Source organism: Neodiprion pinetum, chromosome 7 (genome assembly GCF_021155775.2).
Source record: "Neodiprion pinetum isolate iyNeoPine1 chromosome 7, iyNeoPine1.2, whole genome shotgun sequence".
In the NCBI taxonomy this organism is placed as follows: domain Eukaryota; kingdom Metazoa; phylum Arthropoda; class Insecta; order Hymenoptera; family Diprionidae; genus Neodiprion; species Neodiprion pinetum.
Window position 1 is genome coordinate 24,961,560 of NC_060238.1, and position 20,532 is coordinate 24,982,091.

The 20,532-nt window shown below is 39.8% G+C and overlaps 7 protein-coding genes across 9 annotated transcripts; 4 read left to right on the forward strand and 3 right to left on the reverse strand.

Annotated features, from left to right (window-relative positions):
- Positions 1–58: 58 nt before the first annotated feature.
- Snup (snurportin-1) lies at positions 59–7,220 on the reverse strand. Of its 2 annotated transcripts, none has more exons than XM_069137786.1 (6): positions 7,062–7,220; positions 1,600–1,998; positions 1,260–1,498; positions 1,006–1,194; positions 464–838; positions 59–378 (listed from the first exon to the last, which is right to left on the reverse strand). In XM_069137786.1, exons 2-6 carry the CDS (start codon positions 1,670–1,672, stop codon positions 337–339), a joined length of 918 nt encoding a protein of 305 aa, XP_068993887.1. In that variant the 5' UTR covers positions 1,673–1,998; positions 7,062–7,220; the 3' UTR covers positions 59–336. The 2 variants fall into 2 exon arrangements, with proteins under 2 accessions (XP_068993887.1, XP_046491420.1); XM_046635464.2 differs by having other exon boundaries at positions 1,260–1,506; positions 1,609–1,998; positions 7,062–7,212.
- Positions 1,955–4,654, forward strand: Bx42 (Puff-specific protein Bx42). Its single transcript, XM_046635460.2, has 8 exons — positions 1,955–2,227; positions 2,388–2,541; positions 2,624–2,791; positions 2,866–3,173; positions 3,244–3,379; positions 3,442–3,700; positions 3,777–4,158; positions 4,251–4,654. The coding sequence occupies exons 1-8, from the start codon at positions 2,205–2,207 to the stop codon at positions 4,459–4,461; spliced, it is 1,641 nt and encodes a 546-aa protein (XP_046491416.1). The 5' UTR covers positions 1,955–2,204; the 3' UTR covers positions 4,462–4,654.
- Positions 4,923–6,737, forward strand: LOC124223473 (protein MIS12 homolog). Its single transcript, XM_046635467.1, has 4 exons — positions 4,923–5,244; positions 5,746–5,915; positions 6,064–6,201; positions 6,318–6,737. Exons 1-4 carry the CDS (start codon positions 5,157–5,159, stop codon positions 6,603–6,605), a joined length of 684 nt encoding a protein of 227 aa, XP_046491423.1. The 5' UTR covers positions 4,923–5,156; the 3' UTR covers positions 6,606–6,737.
- Positions 6,555–9,651, forward strand: LOC124223470 (protein FAM98A). Of its 2 annotated transcripts, none has more exons than XM_069137785.1 (5): positions 6,555–6,667; positions 8,033–8,399; positions 8,508–8,798; positions 8,891–9,189; positions 9,295–9,651. In XM_069137785.1, coding segments are annotated over exons 1-5 (1,251 nt in total). In that variant the 5' UTR covers positions 6,555–6,665; the 3' UTR covers positions 9,587–9,651. The 2 variants fall into 2 exon arrangements, with proteins under 2 accessions (XP_068993886.1, XP_046491419.1); XM_046635463.2 differs by lacking the exon at positions 6,555–6,667 and adding an exon at positions 7,335–7,692.
- Positions 8,890–13,991, reverse strand: DNApol-eta (DNA polymerase eta). Its single transcript, XM_046635454.2, has 7 exons — positions 13,660–13,991; positions 13,380–13,514; positions 13,078–13,286; positions 12,831–12,997; positions 12,508–12,731; positions 12,299–12,422; positions 8,890–12,161 (listed from the first exon to the last, which is right to left on the reverse strand). The coding sequence occupies exons 1-7, from the start codon at positions 13,794–13,796 to the stop codon at positions 10,644–10,646; spliced, it is 2,514 nt and encodes an 837-aa protein (XP_046491410.1). The 5' UTR covers positions 13,797–13,991; the 3' UTR covers positions 8,890–10,643.
- On the forward strand, positions 13,706–16,082 carry LOC124223477 (ribonuclease H2 subunit C). The gene is made up of 3 exons (XM_046635470.2): positions 13,706–14,348; positions 14,471–14,703; positions 14,791–16,082. The coding sequence occupies exons 1-3, from the start codon at positions 14,201–14,203 to the stop codon at positions 14,821–14,823; spliced, it is 414 nt and encodes a 137-aa protein (XP_046491426.1). The 5' UTR covers positions 13,706–14,200; the 3' UTR covers positions 14,824–16,082.
- LOC124223465 (transmembrane channel-like protein 7) lies at positions 15,986–20,358 on the reverse strand. Its single transcript, XM_046635456.2, has 3 exons — positions 19,469–20,358; positions 19,136–19,377; positions 15,986–19,040 (listed from the first exon to the last, which is right to left on the reverse strand). The coding sequence occupies exons 1-3, from the start codon at positions 19,641–19,643 to the stop codon at positions 17,115–17,117; spliced, it is 2,343 nt and encodes a 780-aa protein (XP_046491412.1). The 5' UTR covers positions 19,644–20,358; the 3' UTR covers positions 15,986–17,114.
- Positions 20,359–20,532: the final 174 nt, after the last annotated feature.

Below are 20,532 nucleotides of genomic sequence, written 5' to 3' on the forward strand. Positions count from 1 at the left end.
GAAATCACGCAGTGTCGTATTGTGTCGGAAAATTGACGTAAGAGAAAAACGCCTTGGCTGTTATAGAGCGATGTATTTTTTTATGATTCCGACAATCCAACAAGAATCGCAGAACATGCATCATGTTATCAGTTATTTATTCGTAAAATAAACCTAGTCCATTGTACTGAACAGTCAATCGCATATAAAGTAGCAATATCGTCGCTTCTACCTTCTCTAAGTGCAGTTCACTGCTTGTCTAATGTACACCTGGATCATGTTATCAAAAATTGTCAGTGATGAAATTAATCTTTCTGGGTAAAATGTCTACGCTTCAGAGTTTTCATGTGCCGAGGTTCAGGCCATTTCAACAACATTTTCTGCACTGGTAATTTCCATCTAGTAGTAAAAATAAAAAATCGACGATTAGGTTAGACAACTGAATAGAAATAGCATTGATTAGCAGATGAAAAAAAAGGTTTACCAAATCATCAGTTCCCTTATTTTTTCTTCGCGTTGTCGTTTTCTTCCGAATGTAGCTTTTGATATCGACGTAGTCTGGTGGCTTCTCGTAAATGTCTGGAGGAAATTGAAGTCCAAATACATCGGACAACATAAATGGTTTCAACCAGTTAACCAGGGGCGTTCGTCCATGCGTATAATGCGCCTCTCTATGATAAAAGAGTAATCCGTCAAGGGGAGGCAGTGATGATAAGTTTTCTAAAATTGCGCCAGCATCAGAATCGCAGGGATAATTTGGCAGGGAGAGAATAGGATAGCTATTAACCAAGCTTCCTCTCTCGGTGAGTCCTTGTGTTTCTTCCAGCCGTGTCTTCAGCCAAAAGAATCTGAACTCTGTCTGGAATCAAAGAAGTTTGTTGTGCACAAACAAGAGTCTGGGTTGGATAATAAATCATCACGACAAGAATAAAATATTCGTCCATCAAGGACAATAAAATGCTATTTTCAAATACTACAAATTTTTGTTGTGACAACGAATCCAATTCTAAACACTGTATACGTTACGTCGCAATCGAGCAGTGCCTGATTAGACCAAGCCAAGACATCCAAGGTGTAATAGGTTTTGGTATCCTTGTCCCAAATACAGTCGAGTATTGTACACCTATTCTTATAGTCCTGATAAGTGCCCCCTGGCAGGGTCGAGCTGAATTTCCCGAGTCTGACGCCCCTTTTGTTGTAAGCTACTGTCATCCCCTGTACAAGGATTAATTTTGTAATTCTTCAAATTTCTACCATAACACCAGCAAAAAATTACAGACCTTACTCGCAATAAGGAGCACCCTGCGCCCTTGGGGACATGGAACCATAAGCCACTTTTCTGCGAGATCAGAAGGGATCTCCAACATCCATTCAGACATCATTAGCTGATTTGCATACTTTTGTACCCGCCTGGGACTCCGCCAGGTCTCGGCTTGTTGCACCTCCATTCCTTCGTCGTTGCAGTCATTGCCCTGTAACGCTTCGTCCAAAAGAGCTCGGCCCGAGTCAAAGGTAGCATCTCTATTTCTGTAGATATATTGTAGTCATGTACAATTGAAGAGTAGGCAAATGTAAAGAGACAAAAATACAACGTCAAGCGCGAAATACATAACTAATAACAGAACTTACTTTTTTTGCTCCCAGAGTAAACGTTGTCGTCGAATCTCCTGTCGCGAATCGTCTCTGTAGTCATTTGTTCTTGTCAGATTTTTGTATAATGCCAATCGTGGATTGGTAGCAGTTTTTTCATTCGATTCATTCGATATGTCACTAAGGTTACCGGCCATAATATCGTCGATTATTTAAATGTAGTCAAACCCGCAACATCGCCGATCCTCGTAACCTCTTTCCGGGCTGTCAAATTTCGACGTCGACGTGGTTGGATCAAGTCCACGATCAAGTCTATGGCCTGTCTATGGGTTGATCCGCGATCTAGTAATCATTTAGTCTATGATCGACGTACCCCGCAGATTTCATCCACTGCCCACCAGGTGCCACTTTGATCAGGATTCCGAGGATCTGTGGCATTACGTTAGGCCTCAATTATCAGAAATCGGATAGTACTACCACTATAAAAAGTCTCCTCGATTGTAGAGAACTGTCGTTTCAGTCTTACTTCAACGTAAAAAACAGGCCAAAGGCAACAAATGGGTAATCCTCGTTTCATCATCGGCTGATGCGACTTTATGAACGCTTTGTGTGTATCGTTCAAGAATCAAGATTGAATGAACAAAATGTCGCTGACAAGGTGAGCTGCTGTTTCATTATTACTGTCAACAAGCTTTGGCCCTCACATCAAAACCTCTGTGTTGCAACTAGAGATTACAACATTTCGCGCTCAATCTATCTATTGAATGCATCATCGCTCTCGAATCCTCTAATAAAAAACCTCCAACTTTTTAACCTAGCTTGCTACCTGCACCAACCCAGGCTGTTTGGGATCGGGAAGATGAAGCAAGGGAACAGAAGCTCCGACAGAGACCTGTCTCCGCTCTTGTCAAGGCTGTGGTAACAGCTCCGCCCTACGGGCAAAGAAAAGGATGGGTACCGCGCACCGCAGAGGTAAGAAAACTGGCTATTATTTCCGAAACTTCATTTGCCTAATGAAGTAAAACTAAAGATAACAAAATAATGATATTCATAGGACTTCGGAGACGGAGGAGCGTTTCCGGAGATCCAGGTCGCTCAGTACCCATTGGGCATGGGAATGAAAGGGAAGGAAGCTACCAGCAATGCACTTGCTGTGCAGCTTGATGCACAAGGAAAAGTAAAGTACGACATGATCGCTAGACAAGGTCACTCCAAAGATAAGGTAAAGCTGAACGTGGTATTGGAAGTATTTTTAGTGATACATTGATTTATTGGCATTCATTCCTTCCTTCACAGATTGTCTATACCAAACTGAGCGACCTTCTTCCCTCTGAAATAACGACCGAAGATGATCCCGCACTACAGCGTCCATCCGGCGAGGATATAGACGAAATCACCGAAAAGACACGAAAAGCTCTTGAGAAAATAACTGAATCAAAAATAGCAGCTGCTATGCCAGTTCGGTGTGCAGAAAAGCAGGGACCTGCTCAATATATTCGTTACACCCCGTCACAGCAGGGACAGTCGTTCAACTCGGGTGCTAAGCAGAGGGTGATTAGAATGGTAGAGGCACAAGTCGATCCCATAGAACCACCAAAATTCAAGTGAGTTTTTCTTCGATATCCACGCAACTCGCCGACACTAGTACATGAGGAACAAATTTTTTGATTTTAGAATTAACAAAAAGATTCCTCGCGGACCTCCGTCGCCACCTGCTCCCGTTATGCATTCCCCAACGAGAAAAGTTACCGTTAAAGAACAAAAGGAATGGAAGATTCCTCCCTGCATTAGTAATTGGAAGAACGCCAAGGTGATTAAGACAGAATTTCACCGATTTTCGTCGTTAATAACGATCAATTCATCCTCTCACAGGGTTACACCATCCCCCTTGATAAACGTCTAGCTGCCGACGGTCGTGGCTTGCAACAAGTCCACATAAACGAGAATTTTGCCAAACTGGCCGAAGCTCTTTACATTGCGGACAGAAAAGCCCGTGAAGCAGTGGAAATGCGCGCACAGTTGGAAAGGAAATTAGCACAGAAAGAAAAGGAAAAGAAGGAAGACAATCTACGTCAGCTCGCGCAAAAGGCTAGGGAGGAACGAGCTGGAATAAAGTCTGCTGCAGCGCTTGGTAAGTCGAGTAAACAATTAGGAGAAAATGTTGTACATGTGACAAAATGGTGCGAATAAACATCGTTTGGTTTCAGATAAGGCTGGGGAATCGCGAGAGCGTGATCAATTACGTCAAGAACGTCACAAAGATAGAGCGCGAGATCGTAACTTGGCTCGTGCCGCTCCTGACAAGCGTTCGAGACTGCAACGCGAACGCGAACGTGATATAAGCGAACAAATCGCGCTGGGATTGCCGGCAAAGTATGTTCCCAATTCCGGAGAGGCTCAGTTTGATCAGCGACTATTTAATACAACTAAGGGAATGGACAGCGGCTACGGCCACGAGGATGAGTACAACGTCTATGACAAACCCTGGAGGGACTCCAGCTCAATCGGATCACACATATATCGACCTAGCAAAAATATTGACAAGGATAATTACGGTGATGATCTGGAAAAACTTGTTAAGACAAATAGGTGCGTATAATTAATCAACGATATAATTTTCGGCTGATCATCGTAGAGCATAATGGGCGGTAAATGATGCGTAAATTTCCTTCTATCTTCAGATTCGTTCCTGACAAGGAATTCAGCGGAACCGATAGGTTCGCGACGCGATCTGGTCCTGTGCAGTTTGAAAAGGACGAAGAAGATCCGTTCGGTCTTGATCAGTTCTTGACCCAAGCTAAACGCGCCAGTAGCAGTACAACTACTACAACAAAACGCAAGGATGACCGAGATCAACGAAGGGACGATCGCGACAAACGCAGAAAACACTAATCTGATCGGCTTCAATTATGTAATTTTATTACGCATTACGCGTGCTTTTTTGTACCCATACAAGAGAGCAAAATTCAATCTTTTCACATGGATAAATTGTAATTTACGATCTAGAGTACCAATTGCTGTCCTCATTACTGTACGCATTCTTATTACATAATAGTAATAATGTTAAATATACTACTTGGAAATATTTCATCGTGTCTCTTTACAATCTAGGACCAACGTCGAATTTCTTCCAATGTGATTACAATACTCCAGCTCTCTTTTGATTTGTACGAAACAACAATCTGAAACAATCTCGCAACAGCGGAACCCCCTCGAGGGAGTATCAGCTGTTGCTATTGGTTGAAGAGCGTTCAGACGCTCTAAGCAGCGAATCAAATCATCGAAGAGGATAGTTGTCGACGTCGCCGACGAGGGCCAGTTTTCCGGTTGGTATTTTTTATTCGGAACGCGGACGGACGTCAAGCCGTGGAATTTCGTGAGGACCGAGGGACGCCGAGGCAGGGACAGAGACGCCATATTCACTTGTCAACGGACGTCAATCAGCGATCGAGGAAAAGGAACGGAGGAGGAAATCTCGGGGATAAAATAGTCTCGCGGTCAAGTAAAATCCTGCGAAGTAATCGAGGGCGTATTAAAACACGGCTGTTTCACGCCGCGCGTGAATTTTGAGATAAATCTGGAGAGTTATGGCGTCGGAGGAGATGAAGCTACGGAAACGAGAGGAGTACGAGATGCAGCTCTTTGGCTTTCACTCCCGGGCTGCGTACGATGGCAGTAAGAGGACAACGTCACTTCCATCAATTCCTTTGTCAATGCTTTCAGGCTTTATCGGCCTTATCCCGGAACGAATCGATGTTGCAGTCGTCGGGCGAATGTGCTCTGGTTTCATGTGGATTTAAATCATGACTAGAGTCACACTCGTCCAACAATTGTGACGCTATCAACGCGCGTCATCAGGCCAAACGAAAATCCTGCCTTTATTCCCACGTTTCGCGTATCAACCACCAACTGAAACCCTATTTCTCATCTGTATTTCCATTCTGATTGCGATCCGTTCAGTCTCCTCGCCAGTTTCTTTTTCTAATCTGTTATACTTTTTCGACAACTTGTTTCTACTCATGTTCCGTTTCACGTACGGCAGATAACGTCAGGCTCTTATGCGACCTTTCAAGTCTGTTTTTACTGTTATTATCAGCGCGATCTAAATCTTTCACATTCCTATGCTTGTCAGGCTCGCTTCTACATGTTGAAACATTGGCATTGTAATCGTTTCAGTAAAGAATATAATAAAGGAAGAGGTACGGTCGGTCTGTCAGAATCTGAGCAAATCCATTGAAAGTAAATATAAACTGGGCAGTGAGGAGCTTTCTGTTCTCAGAACAGAGGCTAAAGATTTGGTTCAGACTTATGAAAACAGAGCTGAATCTCACATGGAATCATTGAATGTAATTATTCCTCTACAGTGTCTTTAGTTTCATCTTCTAAGAAATTTAACAAACGTTAAAAATCCAGGTCATCTTGGTCTTAGATTATCGCCACCTCTTCATCCGCGATTGTTGACAATTGTACTGTGAACCTGACATTGTTTTGCAGAACATTGTACGACAATTCATTGCAATTCCTGACAACGTTTTATTAGACGAGGATAAAGGTCAAGCTGTTCAGGTCAGCGAAGATGAATTCGAAGAACTGAAGACCAAGATGGAGAATCTCCAAAAGAGAGCCGAAGGGGTCAGAATAAATTTCATGAAAATGTTTCCATGTAAAATACCACTTGGAAAACCTATACTCGTTATAAATTTAAATTGTACCCTTTGTTTCATTTAATCGAGGGTGATTTTTGATAGGTCACAATGTTCAACGCCGCTCTACGCCAAGAACTCGAACTTCAAAAAAGATTCAAGGCCTGCGAGGACGCGATAAACAATGCGAGCAGGGAGATTAAAGATAACACCGTTGTACCAAATTTGGATGACCAGATAACAGAATTCATCCAGCAATCGGAAAAACTTAGAATGCAGCTACCAATTCCTGAATCTCAATGCGAAAGGCACAAATACAATCCACCCTTGGAAAATCTTAAAGATTTTGATCTCGTATACCGTGAAACTTTAATTAATACTGCCAATGAATAGAGCAATCTTACTAAGATGTTATTTGTGGCCTATCAAAGTCTAGCAGAATCTTGAGCATATATGTATGTCTAGTTATATTTTTTTATACACAATTAGGTCATTAGATTTTTTTCAATAAAACTATCTGTTAAATCCTGGTTAATTTCATTTCCGAGTTAGCGAGTTGTCGCATGAAAAACATAAACTTAAACTTTGTGTGATCTTGATTATGCTACGCAAAGGTTGTTGCAACAGATGATCTATCAGCTGAGTTCGAACCTCTTGCAGTTTCAAGTTAAAAAATAATCGTAGTCCTTCAAAGAAACAGTTTCATTTGAATTTCTGTATTACATTGGAATCATTTATTGAGATCTAAACTTGCTTGCATTATTCTGGTTCTCGATCGTGAGAATTATCGATTGTATTAATACTCTACGATTTGTTTCCAATTATTATTGCTTTTGTCAGAATAGTTACCCATATTTAATTCAAGTCTTAACGTTATCGAGTTGATCCATCTACTATCCGTTTGAGACTTCCCCGAATTTTTGTTCTCTTCGTTGTTTTCCTTTGAGCTATTATAAGATACACGAAATAATTTTATTTCTACGTATTCAGTACAAACTAATGTATAAAGTCACATCTTTTAGCCATGCCATATTGTTCACAACTCATCATCAACATGTCTGTTTACCAACGTTAAATATTAAATGATTGAATACACATGTTGATGCTCGATTGTTTCTAGAACGTTCGATTGGATTAGCAGATAATTCCATTTGAAAATCATGTATTATCGAGTCGTCGAGTTCAGTCTATTTCTAATTTCACCGGATCAAGGGATTTCCGATGTCGTGAATTTGTTCAATGGTGGGGGTGGCGTGTAACATAAAACGGGGTCCATTGGAGATTAGAAAAGCTCGACAGCAGCTTTGCACAGTGTGCTTATTCGACAGTCGTCAGTTCCGACAGCGGACACGGAATTTTGTACTTTCCTCGCATGAACTTAAACCGATTGATTTATTAACATTTCTCCTAAAAGTTCCGTTTAAATCAAACGGCTAGTGCCAATGGAAACCGATTTGTTACAGAATCTGCAAGACGTTGGGTATGTGGGCAAGTTTTATAGGTTACAACAGTTACCGGCTGATGCAAAGCATTGCCGATTACTAACTTCACATGTGGAATATTTTAGGCTACTTTTTTGAGTAAGGAAACAAAGCTACTGAGTTTCCTCAGAAAATCAGCCTAATATGTTCGAAGTTATGAGGATGTTCAATATTATAAAAAATTATTGGATAATCATATAGCCGAAAAAGATACCCAAACTTGAAGCTCCGAATTTAAGTAACGTTCACAATGTTATTTGTAAGATAATCAGCAAGTTTGTAAAGAGGATTTTGAACTCGCGTAAAAGATCTACTTAAATTTTGTGCTTGATTCCGCAGGTATAGCGGGGCTCTATCTGACGCGAATGAGTTGTCCAAAGCTTTGAAAGACGGCCCAAAGTCAGTGGAGTTCACTAAGTTGGTGGCGTGGCTGGCAGAAGAATTGTCTGCATTTGGAGAGGTGGATGACTCCGTAAACGCTATAACCACGCCAGAAGATTCGAGCCATTTTCTGCTCGAATTAAGTTCATTTCTCAAGGAATTAGGATGCGCGAATCAAAACCTCATTGGCGGTACTGTGAATCAGAGACTGAGTACAAAGTACGACAGACTCGTTTTACTAGATTATCTGGTAACCGAGCTGATGACCAGCAAGATATTAGGATCATTTAAATCTGACGCGGATCAACAGATGGAAGTAACAATTGTAAGTGTTGTAATTGTTATCAACGTCTAGTTGAATCTATCGATAGTGAATTCTGCTCCGTCTTAATTGGATAACTGCCATGTTGTCATTCTTTATTTTTCCTTTCAGAACGAAAGCGACACAGCCAGACATCTCAAAAACATGTTGTTGGCATTGAAGTTTCAAAAACCTCCAGATAACATAAGTGCACAAATGCTGTTCACAAAACTAACTACTAAGTTGAAGGAAGTTGTGGCTCAGGCTCCCCCTGATCTACTCGATACGCCTTTATTTGTGGGCGAGCTATCGAACGACCAATGGGAACGGCTGAATGAACTCCAAGAAGAATTCAAGAACGAGTATAAAACCAGAAGGGAAATGTTACTCAAAAGATTGGATGTCACGGTGCAATCTTTTTTGGTAAAGCATTAAATAACGTCTCACAAAATTCTAGTAAATTTGATGAAATTATCTTATTTTGGAATAAACTAATAACAATCTTAATTTTACAGTGGTCAGAGAATATAAGGTCAAAGGAAGATCAGGTCAACGCATCCTACAAACAAAAACGGAATATCATGTCTCCCGAGCCAAGTGTTTGTATTGCTGATTTACTTGCCGCAAGACGAGATTTAGCCATAGTTGAAAAGACCAGCAATGCTACTGTACGAAAAAATACCAGGAGCCAAGTCAACCAAGTCATTATTGGGGCAGTGCCAGATCGTGGAGGAAGACCTTGCGACCAGCAACCACCTCCACCCGAAATGCCATCTTGGCAAAAAGATCGCGTTGCTGGGCCGAATTCGTCCAGGTAAAACGCGATCTCACAGTATTTTTGTTCATGGATTGGGGTTCTGTGACTTCGTGATACTTGTTTAAGCACATCAATTGAATATCGTTTCAAAATATTTTTCAGAGGAGGCAGAGGCGGAGGTGGCGGTGGCGGTGGATATCGGGACCACAAAGATGCTTCGAAAAATTTTGGCCAAAACCAAGACAGGTTTCAATCGCAGCAGCAATATCAGCAACAGCAACCACAGTATGAAAGTCGTGGTGATTACCGTGGTCATAATCAAGGAGGTGGAGAGTATCACAGAGGCGGTGGAAGAGGTAGAGTGCAAGGAGGATGGGGCGGAGACCGAGGTACAAGTGGCTATCAACGAGGGAATTCTAATCGCGGAAGAGGTCGAGGTGGACAGCACTATTAAGACAGTTGCGAGAAAAAAAAAAACGACAACGTCTAAAATAGATGTTATAACGTGCCAGATTAAAATTCGAGTTAAACTTAAATCGTTAAATTTATATTTTGCTATTTCGTGAGATCTCTTTTGTTAATTTTATTTAGTTTGCGGTTCTTTATGTTTGATCAGACGCCTCATGGTTGTTAAGGTTGGTTCTTTACAGGTGCAAAGCTTGTATCAATTTATTTGTGCTGCATTTCATCCTGATTCATAGTGAATTTGTTCATCACGTTTGCTCGAAATCGCGTTTTGTAATATGCTTACGGTTTCAACAACATACGGCACATAGCGTTTTGGAATTACCACTGAGTGAATCCTATGTTGGTTTTGAGGCATCGAATGAGATTTGGTTTTGGAAATGGGAATGGTGTTTTCAAGCCTTTAGAATCTTTATAAATAGAGACAGCACAGTTCCCGCGCAGCTTCAGAGAGAGTAAATGTTACAGAATCGCTGTCTCATGAATCCTGTAAACCCCGCAAAGTAAGACTTCGTGAGATTGTTAATGCATTACCTTCATCTCTGTATTTCATCACACGATATTTTATTTCCCATTTAACCTGAACCAAAATATTCACATGGAATCATTAAAAAATATCGTTGATCATTCCTTCGGCAGCTGTGTTAAAAAGTATTTTGTGGTCAACCCAAGTTAAGAAATATCAGTTAATCGGTTCTTTGCTCTGAAATTTGAGGTCCACTCTGCACTTATTTTGAGGCATATTTGGTCGCCAGAGTTTGACTCTAAGTAAAAGTGGATTGAACGTCTGTTTGCAGAAAAGATCTGATCCAAGAGCATTTAGGATAAGAATGTATTTATTAACATAATTGTTATTTATTTCAATTACCTTATAAAGCAGCTCTGTAATGTATATCGCGATTAACGTAATATATGTATAACTGTGCATTCCTACAAGAGGTTTCCGATTCTTTTCTCCCGCTACATGGCACCATACAAATTATTCATTTGGTATTAAAAATATTTTAAAACTACACATATTTACATCCAATTCTGGCGAGTCTTTCTCACGTAAAAAACGCGGCTATACTTTTAGACCGCTTTTCTGACTCTCGCGTTTCGGGTTTGTTACGTTTTCTCTTCACAGATGGTTTGCCATTCAACTTATCATTTTCTGGAGTAGCTACCGTGGGCCGAGCAACAGACTTATTTAATTCTTTGGACAAGTTTCGCGCAACGTGAAAATCGGAGTGCTCCAAGTACTCGCGCAGTGGAATTAATTTATCGCATTCTGGACATTTTTCCACCAACTCCTCACCGCCAGAACTATCAGCCAATTTCGTTTCATTGTTGAAAAAGGTGTCTATTTTGTTGACCTTCGGTTGGACAGCAGATTTTGCACGAGAGCGCTTGTGATCATTAACTTTCTGCTGTACAGATTTCACTGTATTTACTTTACTTTCAGAGTCCTTTTTCTTTCGACTTTGTAATATTAAATTCGCTTCATTTCGTAGTCTTGATGGTAAAACCGCCACGATGCTTTCGTCAAGATTATCCAAATCTGGGAATATATCCTGTAGTTTTATTGCATTGTCATCAATTTGTTCCGGAGTCTCTTTTGCATCATTTGAATTCACAGGGAGAACAATGGTATTTCCAGATTCTGGGTCATTATTTTTCAAGTTAAGTACGGCAAGATGCTTTGGATGCGCAGTTTCGTCACTGTTGATACCTTTCAAGTCTTGATTTTGCATTGGCAACTTTACACTCACTGGTTCATTATTCAAATTAGGTTGATGAGTAGGCACATTTTGATCAGCGTTTGTGCACGGTAATTTCTGAATTTTTACGACTGTCTCATTTTCAACACTAAATTTTACTTGACCCTCAGGAGCATCAGCTTGATTACCTGGCAGAGCCGCGTCTTGTGGCCCGTTTTTATTTGCATTAAGAATATTCATGAAAAACGATTTTTTAAAGTTGTCAGGTTTCAGTTTTGTATTCTGGCTCCTCAGAAACGACATTGGTGATTTGATAGCTTGATTGCTCTCTGGTTTCACAACACTAGTAGATGCAGTATTTATGCCGTCCTTTCTGACTGGAGACTGTGTTCTTACATCCCCGGAATCAAAAAATTCAGAAACATTGTCTGCAACTACGTTTGATTCTCCTTCAGATTCGATTTCCAAGGGCTCAGATTTCGAAGGAGAATTGCATTTGTCTAACGTCGAAGTTGTGGGGCTTGCTAATACTTCGTCAGTTGCAATGGTCGCGTTAGTATTCGCCGTAAAGAAGCTTCGAAAAGTGGATATCTCTTTGTCAATATCAATAAATTTGCTTGCCGACATACCAATAAATACTATTGGATACTTTGCAAATTTAATTATAATATCTAAACAACCCTTCGATATTGTCTTAGCTTTGTACGAAGACAATCGACAAGAGCGAGATTGACTTATAGTTTTATTGTCCTTGTAATAGTGATAACTAACTGTGAGTAATGTTGCCTTACGATTATTCTCTTCAGCATCTTGATCCAATCGTTCAGCCATTTCCAAAGACAACTGAGTCACCCAATGATCCAGCTGTAACAGAAGACCATTATTTTTCACATTATATTGTTATGTATTACGCATTCTTAATAATAGTAAAAATTACGTATAGTAAGAGGCAATCTGGATTTCTTAACTTTTTTTCTTTCTCAAGAGAAAAGAAAACTCACCGTTTCCTTTGCCACAATTGCTCGTTTGCCTGGAAAGTTTTTACAGCTGCCTATAGATTTTGATATAAGTCTGCTGGTAACCGGTTCGTTATCCATTCCACGAGCAATGTTGTAAAGCCATAATCTGAAATGAATTATTCATTCATTAAAAACTATCAAATTAAAGTTGCACATTATGAATCGTACAAACAGATAACGAGTAAGCATACCCGGTTTTATCATCAAATCGTGTTTGCAGATCCTTCAATGAGTAGGACAGTAAATCTGCCATTACGTTACAGCCAAGAGACTCAATGACAACATCGCCAAATTTCCCACCAAGGTTTCGCACTTTTTTTACAGGTAGCGTTTGAAAAAGGGATGGAACACCGGCTAAGGGTAAGATGGTTTGCCGATTAGGTTTATGCAAGCCACACGCAAGTTTGGCCAAAATCTGTAAGACACAAACAAAATGTTGATTTGCTGAGTGATTTGATGCAACGAACTGATCTCAACACATCACAAAACAGCGAAATGTGATAAATTCAAGCACCTTGTTATAAGATATGCCTGCAGAGCACCTGTACCCTGTGGTCTCATATATGTCAGCTCTTATTCGCTCGATTATAGTACCAGCTACAGCTAGCTTTTGAGACTGAATATCCCCCAATTCCCCGTATGCCGCATTTGCCCACTTTTCGATCCCTTCACGTCTGTGGGCTATAATCATTGTACTATTGAACGTTCGCATTGATAACAAGAAGTTAGATTGGAATCAAAAAATCAATCAAAATGTTTACCTTCGTCATTATTTCCAACAATTGAATATCCGATGACAAATGTGTTCGGAAGACATTCCACCATCTTCGCCGCAGACATCTGGCTTGAAAGCATTTCCTGATTAACAAGTTCTGTGATATCCAAGTAAGCTTCGTCAACGCTCGCACGTTCTACCACTTTACTATGCTTTCTCAATACTTCGACAACTTCCCGCCCGGCAATTCTGTACCTACAATAGAAGGCGTTCATCATAGAAAGCGAGTTTTAAACAGAATTGAAAAAGCTTGCAATCATGACCAAAGTCAAACATTGATCGACATACCTGGATGTATCCGCCTTGCCTCTGACTCCAGGAACAGTAGCCAGGAGCAACTCGGGGCATTTTTTCTTAGCTTCATCAGGCCGCATGTGTCTGCTGACTCCATGGTCACGTGCCTCATAGTTGACGGCTATAATGCTGTTGAGAGAGAATAACGTCAGAACATAAATAATCTGTTAGATGGAGGTGAAAATACGCTGGGCTTTGGAGAAACCTTGATGTATCAGAATCGAAGATAGTTGTCTTCGCGGAAAAAAAATAAATATTTTGGAGTCTGACATACCCTCCAGAACCCCAAACGTTGTACTGCACCACAGCCAAAGGTTTCCCCCTTAGGTCGGGTTGAAGTTTAACTTCGACTTGGCAGAAAAAACAGTCCATATCGACCAGGACGACGATCCTTTCATCGGAATTCATCATCGCTCATTGGAAGTAACCGCCTACCGTTCAGTCGAAAGAGAGTGAATCCTCTTTGTTTGATTCTCCTGTCAGACCATGTTTTTTCGACGAATTATCAGTGACGTAATATTTTCCCGCGCTTCCAAACCCGAGGTTAAGTTAGGCTGGGTTGGGTTAGGTTAGTTTGCAGATCTCCGTTACTGTCGCTTCGCGTGATTCACGTCAACTGCTGGTTCAAACGCGCGGTTTTCCGAGGTAAAGATCCGTCGCGATTTGACGTAAATCCTTATGTGTCGTCGGATTTTATGAGCAGTGGTAACTGACTGTGTTTTAAAAATCTCTGGGTCTCAACAGTGGAATGTACAGTAGTAGCAGAGTAGAATTGTTTATCTCAAAAGTGACGATCCGTGCAGCTGGTAAGAAACATGGCGATACATTTGAATTTGAAAAAGGAAATACTGACCAGCGAGAAGGAGTCGGTTTTGCACCTGATGCCTTGCGACATACACGGAGACGAACCGGCTCTCGTTTCGTCTTATTTCACTCCATACATCCGCAGGAAAGATGACGAACGTGAGTTTTTACACGAGATTTTCAGATCCTCAGACTGTCTGACAGCTGACGTAACGTATTTGCCAGTTATTGATACATTTTTTATTTATTTATTTATTCATATTTTTCACTCTTCATCTCAGATCTGACGACTTCCTTTCGCGGCTATCCTTTGCAAGGAAAAACCATAACTTTACCAAAGGGTTACACTGGATTGGTTCTCCACGAAAGCAAAAATGCAGAGTCAGAATCACTCGATCGCAACCTCTTCGCTACAGGGAAATTTACTCAGTTTACCTATTGGAATTATGACAAACTACCTTCTAAGAATGACGCTGTTGTCGCAGCTTTGGAATGGATCGACATCGCCGAAGCGGTGAGCAATACTTTTCGTCACTGATTTAATAACAAATTGAAATTTGTAAAGAGAAAGTGAATTTCATGGATTTTCAATCTGTTTCAGCTCCATTCCAACGATGACGACGTCGCCAATTGAGACTCACATGCTCAGGGACATTCAATAATTTTAAGTAACAATTTTCGTACCTGCACTTCAATTATCGTGTTGTTATACAATATTCAAATGTTTCAAGGAAAAAATTTATTTTGCCACACTGTTTCATGGATTCACTAAATATTTAACGAATGTACTACGGGTGCTAATTTTTGTGCATGTGTGTGGCAGATGAAGATGTGATACTTCAATGATTATAGACCTTGTTGAAAGATTGCTCAATAAATATGCATAGTAATTAGTATATTACATTCGATTTTCTACTTATTGTTGATTGTAAAAATTTTAGAGCAGTGTACATTTGTTGCATACATTCGACTGGATATAATCTTATTTTCTCAACTCTGTAAGCACTTGTTTTCAAATGATTTGATCGTTTTCGAATCACAAAGAAATTCTTGCTCCAGAATTCTGTATTATTTAATAGGTGAAATTTGACTTGTTTGCGATAAAATGATTATTTTCATATAATACGGATAATGTGTACTCTATTCATGTTCGCTATTCAACATTATGCATTTATTATCTTGTTATAATCATAAATTTTGTATACTCATATTTACAGAATAAAATGTACATTCATTAATTCTAAATACATACACATACTATTTCTACCTTACTTATTTAGGTCGAGGTTACATAGGTTCAATATTCATGGATCAGTCAAACATATTTTTGTTCGAAAACAAGAATGAATTTACATTTCAGATGCTTTGTCAGTTTATTGATCAGTAGACTCATAGTTGCTTGTTGCCGAAATGAATACTTTAGCGCTACCTCACATCTTTAAAGCTAAGAATAGTAAATTTCTTTCCAGACAATCTTTGGCTTTAACTTAGATTTTTCATTGCCATTTGGTAATGTTTATTCATTTTTCTTCCTTTGTTACACAGGATAACTATACTTTTACAGTATTAATACTACAGTTGCATTTGAAACAGAATTTCCCTGCAAAATTAATTGGTACAGATACACTTACACGCTTTTGGAAAATCGGAACAATTGTAGGAACCACTAAAATATAAATTACTTAAACAAAGTTACAGTCTAAGCTACGTTACACAATTCGTCCTACTGTGTAATTTATCAAATCTATAGAGTAAGAATATTTTTTATTTATCCATTGAACAATTCAACCATGAGAGAAAACAGATGTGTATCTCTTCAAGTATCAAAGACAATGTTGATACGTTGAATTTTTTTTTTTTTTTTTTCTCTTTTCAAGTATTCGAAGTGCCAAACTTGGACAAAAATATTCTCCCTGATATTCCGTTGGAATAAAAACACATTAAATTATTAGGCGCTAGATTATCGTTGAGGCTTCTGTACTCTATGAGGACAGTGTTTACATAGTTTATTTATGAATAGCTATTGGCCTTTGACGAATTTTCGTTACAGAATACTTACATAGTTTATAAAAATCACAGCCACCTATTTTTTTCCAACCGATTTCCCATTGATACACGTCACAACTGTGGCGGATTAATATATTATGAATTATTTATGGGTGACAAAATCAACTGTCAACAACCAAAATTTGCGTTAAAATAATAAATACCTATTAATTCGGTCAGTGGTTGTTCATATGCTCCTTTTTATTATTCTTCCTTGGTAAAGCTATCAAAAACGGTTACTTTAGTAACAGAAATCTTTTCTATTAAAATATAAATTATCAACAAAAGCTGTCAATACGAACGTAACATGTTTGTTCTTGATGGTTGATTATTTAATAATACCGAAGCCCTTACTTTAGTAATTCGCTTTGCTACAAATTATGACATTTTTCAATTTTTTTTTTTTCATTCATTCATAGTTGCGATTATTTATTCACATTATATCAAAAGTCTACACGGAAATATTTACGTATATCCCATGTATGTATATGGGCAGACTTTTTCTTCGCAAACCTTTTTTCGTATAAATTTCATAAAAAATTTGTTACAAAAAATGTAATCTCACTCCAGAGATCAGTTGTGTAACTTGTTCATAGGTACAAATTTTTAAATACAATTCAATTTAAAAGCATTCAATTTAAAACATGTAGCCGTGGTCCACCTAAATTATAAGGTATATTCGAACACGATCAAATGACATAAACTTACGGAGAAACGATTAGACGTTGTACAGCAGATTATATTACAAGTTTGGCAACCTGGCAAGATGTTGTGTTGAAAATATTTGGAAAACAACCAAATTTTTTCATCATAATTGGATAATTATTTAATAGCGCTTCTTGTGAACCCAGCTTTATTTCAGTGCCTGATGTAAAAAAATTACTGCATAAAGTTACCTAACTCACTAGATTGCTCCTGCCTAAATTTTGCCTGATCTTGTTGCTGCTTGATAAAGGCACTCAGCCGGTTCAGCAAAAATTGTTTATCGTGTCCCTCAAGTACTAATTGATTTTTCAAGACAATTATCATGTGTTTGTTAGCGGCGGAAACTGCATAGTAATAATATAACAGCAATGCTAGAAAAATGAATGCCGGAATGCCGAAGCCAGCAGTGCTGACAAAAAATAATATCGATTGCAACCAGTTTGGAAAATCCATGAAAGTTGAAATAACCAGTGACCAGACTGTATCCCAACCCCTGAAAGGCCCGCATGACTTGGAGGGGAATAGTTCAGCTATAGCATAACCGACTGGGATGATGGCCAATGTGTAAGCCAGCAACAAGACGAGCATGAAGAGAGAATTGGAACGACTCGCTCTGTAAACCTGGCTCGACGGTGTGCTATTTACCAAACAGGCAAACTTTTTTACGTAAAATAGAAAAAAGGAACCAATGACTGCCATCAAAGGTAGCAGAGGAGCAAAGAAACAGCCCAGCCAACAAATTGTTTGAGAATATACGACATCCAAGACGTGTTTGGGCAGATCGAATTCTTGTTCACCTATAAATCGTATTATCTTGTTTTCCGTGTGCCGCGCGATCATAGATCGTGGAAAGTTTACGAAGAATGTGACAATGAATTGGACTAAAAAGTCGGTTATGTAAAGCTTGAAGAATTGTTGACCCACATAGGTTTCCCAGCAGGCCGGCTGCAGATTAGAGCTATTGTAACATTCGTCCTCGCCAACTTCTTGGACGATCAGCTTATAAAAGGAGGTAAGCAAGACGCACAGAGAAGCGAGTCGCAGAAAGACTGTCCTCAATAATGTTACTCTCACAATAACTAAAGGGCTATAATTTTCCAAAACTATCAAATACCTGAATAGCATTGGAATTGTTAGGTTCAAACCAACGATGCACATGTACGGTAAAAATTCGAAGAGTAACTGTGTAATGTTACTGAGTGTTATTTGAAAGCCCTCATCGCTGCTGGTCACTGGGTACGGAGCGATAGAAGCATAGGAAATATCGATAATATAGTAGATGAATGTGGCGCTACCTATAAGTACTGATATCACAAATATATTAACTAATAAACGAATCAGGAATAACTTGATCTTCTCCTCTCGTGTTCGATTTTGCCTTTCCTCCTCCATTCTTTCTGCCTCTATAAATGCCTTCATTTCGTTGAACAATGCCTTGTGCTTTATTACCGCAGACTTCTCATTGTGAATGCAGTAATCCCACCCACCGAATATTAAGTTACAATACTGATAAAACTGGCCCTCCCCCTCCACGACTCTTTCCTTGAAACCTCGAGCTGCTGATCTGACCACCGCGATCAGACTCAATAGGAAAATCGCTATGATAGTACAAATATATGCTAATGGCAAGTTGTACTTGAGACCATCGCCATCCGTACCATATGTTTGATACGTGTAAAAGCCGTAAAATAACAGGGTGAATTCCATAATACCGGAACCTTGGACTAGGTCAGTGATGTCAGTGGATGTGCTCGTGTTAATGTTCTGATATGCTTTCGAGCAGCAGGCGACACTGCCATTTGTGGAATTGGTACCGTAGACGCAGGACTCAGCCTCTGGTGCCACCATCAGTATTGTGGGCAGAAGGATAAAAGCCAGTATCAGCAGAAACAGCAGTACGTTTAAGAACATCAACCATTTTAAGAACAAAAAATATGCCACAATGCCTGTGCCAAAGTTTCCTTCAATTTTTTTCAAACTGTGGTGCCACAGTTCCATTTTCGAGTACGTCTCTTTCAACCGAACACGAAACTGCTGCCATACCTTTCTACGCTGCCATTTCAGCTGATCAAATCCTTGCAGTCGCAGTTTTGTCGCACTCTTTGAAAGAAAATAATGTTATATTAGTTACCGAATAGTTTACGTCTAATTAAACTTAGCAAAAAAGGATAATGGAAAAGCGAAGAGATTTATACCTGCAGCTGATGTTTCAGCTGTATTTTTTGAGCCATGCAAATAGGCATCGCCTTTATTTGCATTATTTCTTCCCAAATTCGTTCCTCATTGGACAAGTTTTCCGAGAGGTCAGGCAGCATCGCTACTGCGACATCGTGCACATTAGTAGACATACGTCGCACCGTACTTGCTCCACGGGATCGAGTGCTTGTTCTTCGTCTAAGCGTAGTTCGCGGCTCATTTCGAACACGCTTTGTAGTTGCTAAAACAGAGGAAATAATAGTATCTAGAAAATGAGTAAAAATGACAACTCGTCGGACGGAAAAGAATATGACAATGATAAATTGTCTTACCGACACGGGTTTTTTTGCTCGGTAGTAACGTGGCTATGTGTGACGGATCTCTTTGCAGTGCCTGAAGGTCAGCTTCTATGGCCGCAGGATAGCTTTCTTGATAGAATTCTGCGCCAGCTTCTTCCCACCCTTGACCGCCTCCTCCGCCTCTCTTTTTTCGCTCACCGCCAGACATTTTGGTCTTGCTATTATTTGTCAGTAAGATTTACTAGACGCGGTATTCCTGTGTTTCGAAGGGTTACACAGCTGTTATGATCGGTGAGGAATATTTATGCCCAGTGGCAAGATATGGTGCAGGGAACGAACTCGAGTTAATATTGTGAATAACACAGGAAATTGGACACCTTATTAACAGCTACAATACATCCGAACACGATAAATGAGAAGATATAATCAGACGTTGATCGGAAACGTACGGTACGTCCGCGTTTAACGAATTCTTTTAATCTGTGATAAGCGGTATCTTTTTAATCATTGTACCTATGAGTAATAACTGACTCGGAAACAACACATTTCACTTATCAAACCTCAATCTGGCTAAGTCCAAGATTGCCTCAGACACCGACGAGTTAGTCACAATTCATACGTGATCGCCGCGCATTTTCCATTTTAGTTGGAATTTACTGTTCCAGAGAGTCGGATTTCCCGATCTCCTTTTAAGGTATTTTCATAATTCTAAAACCCATTTTGGACCGAGAACAATGACCGTGTTTCTCTCATGAAACGGAGAAAGAGATCGAATCGTATGATAAAAGTCTTGTCTAGGTCGAGCGAGGCTGAACCGTCAACACACTTGGGCATCGTCGCTTTAACTGTAAACGTCAAATTATTTTGGAGAGTGAGCTGCTTGATGGCTGAAAGGAAGAACACGAACCGAATGCTACCTACTCATCTCTGCTACGCGCAGAGCCCGAATCGCAAGGTGGCGTCATCTGTGAAATATCAATAAAATAAGGCGGGTGACGTTGCCTTGAGCTGGAAGCTAAGGGCTTTGATTATCCTACGCTACCGACCGAGCTTATACATACGGAGGTGGTATATCAGTACATTTTGTCTTTCTCGCT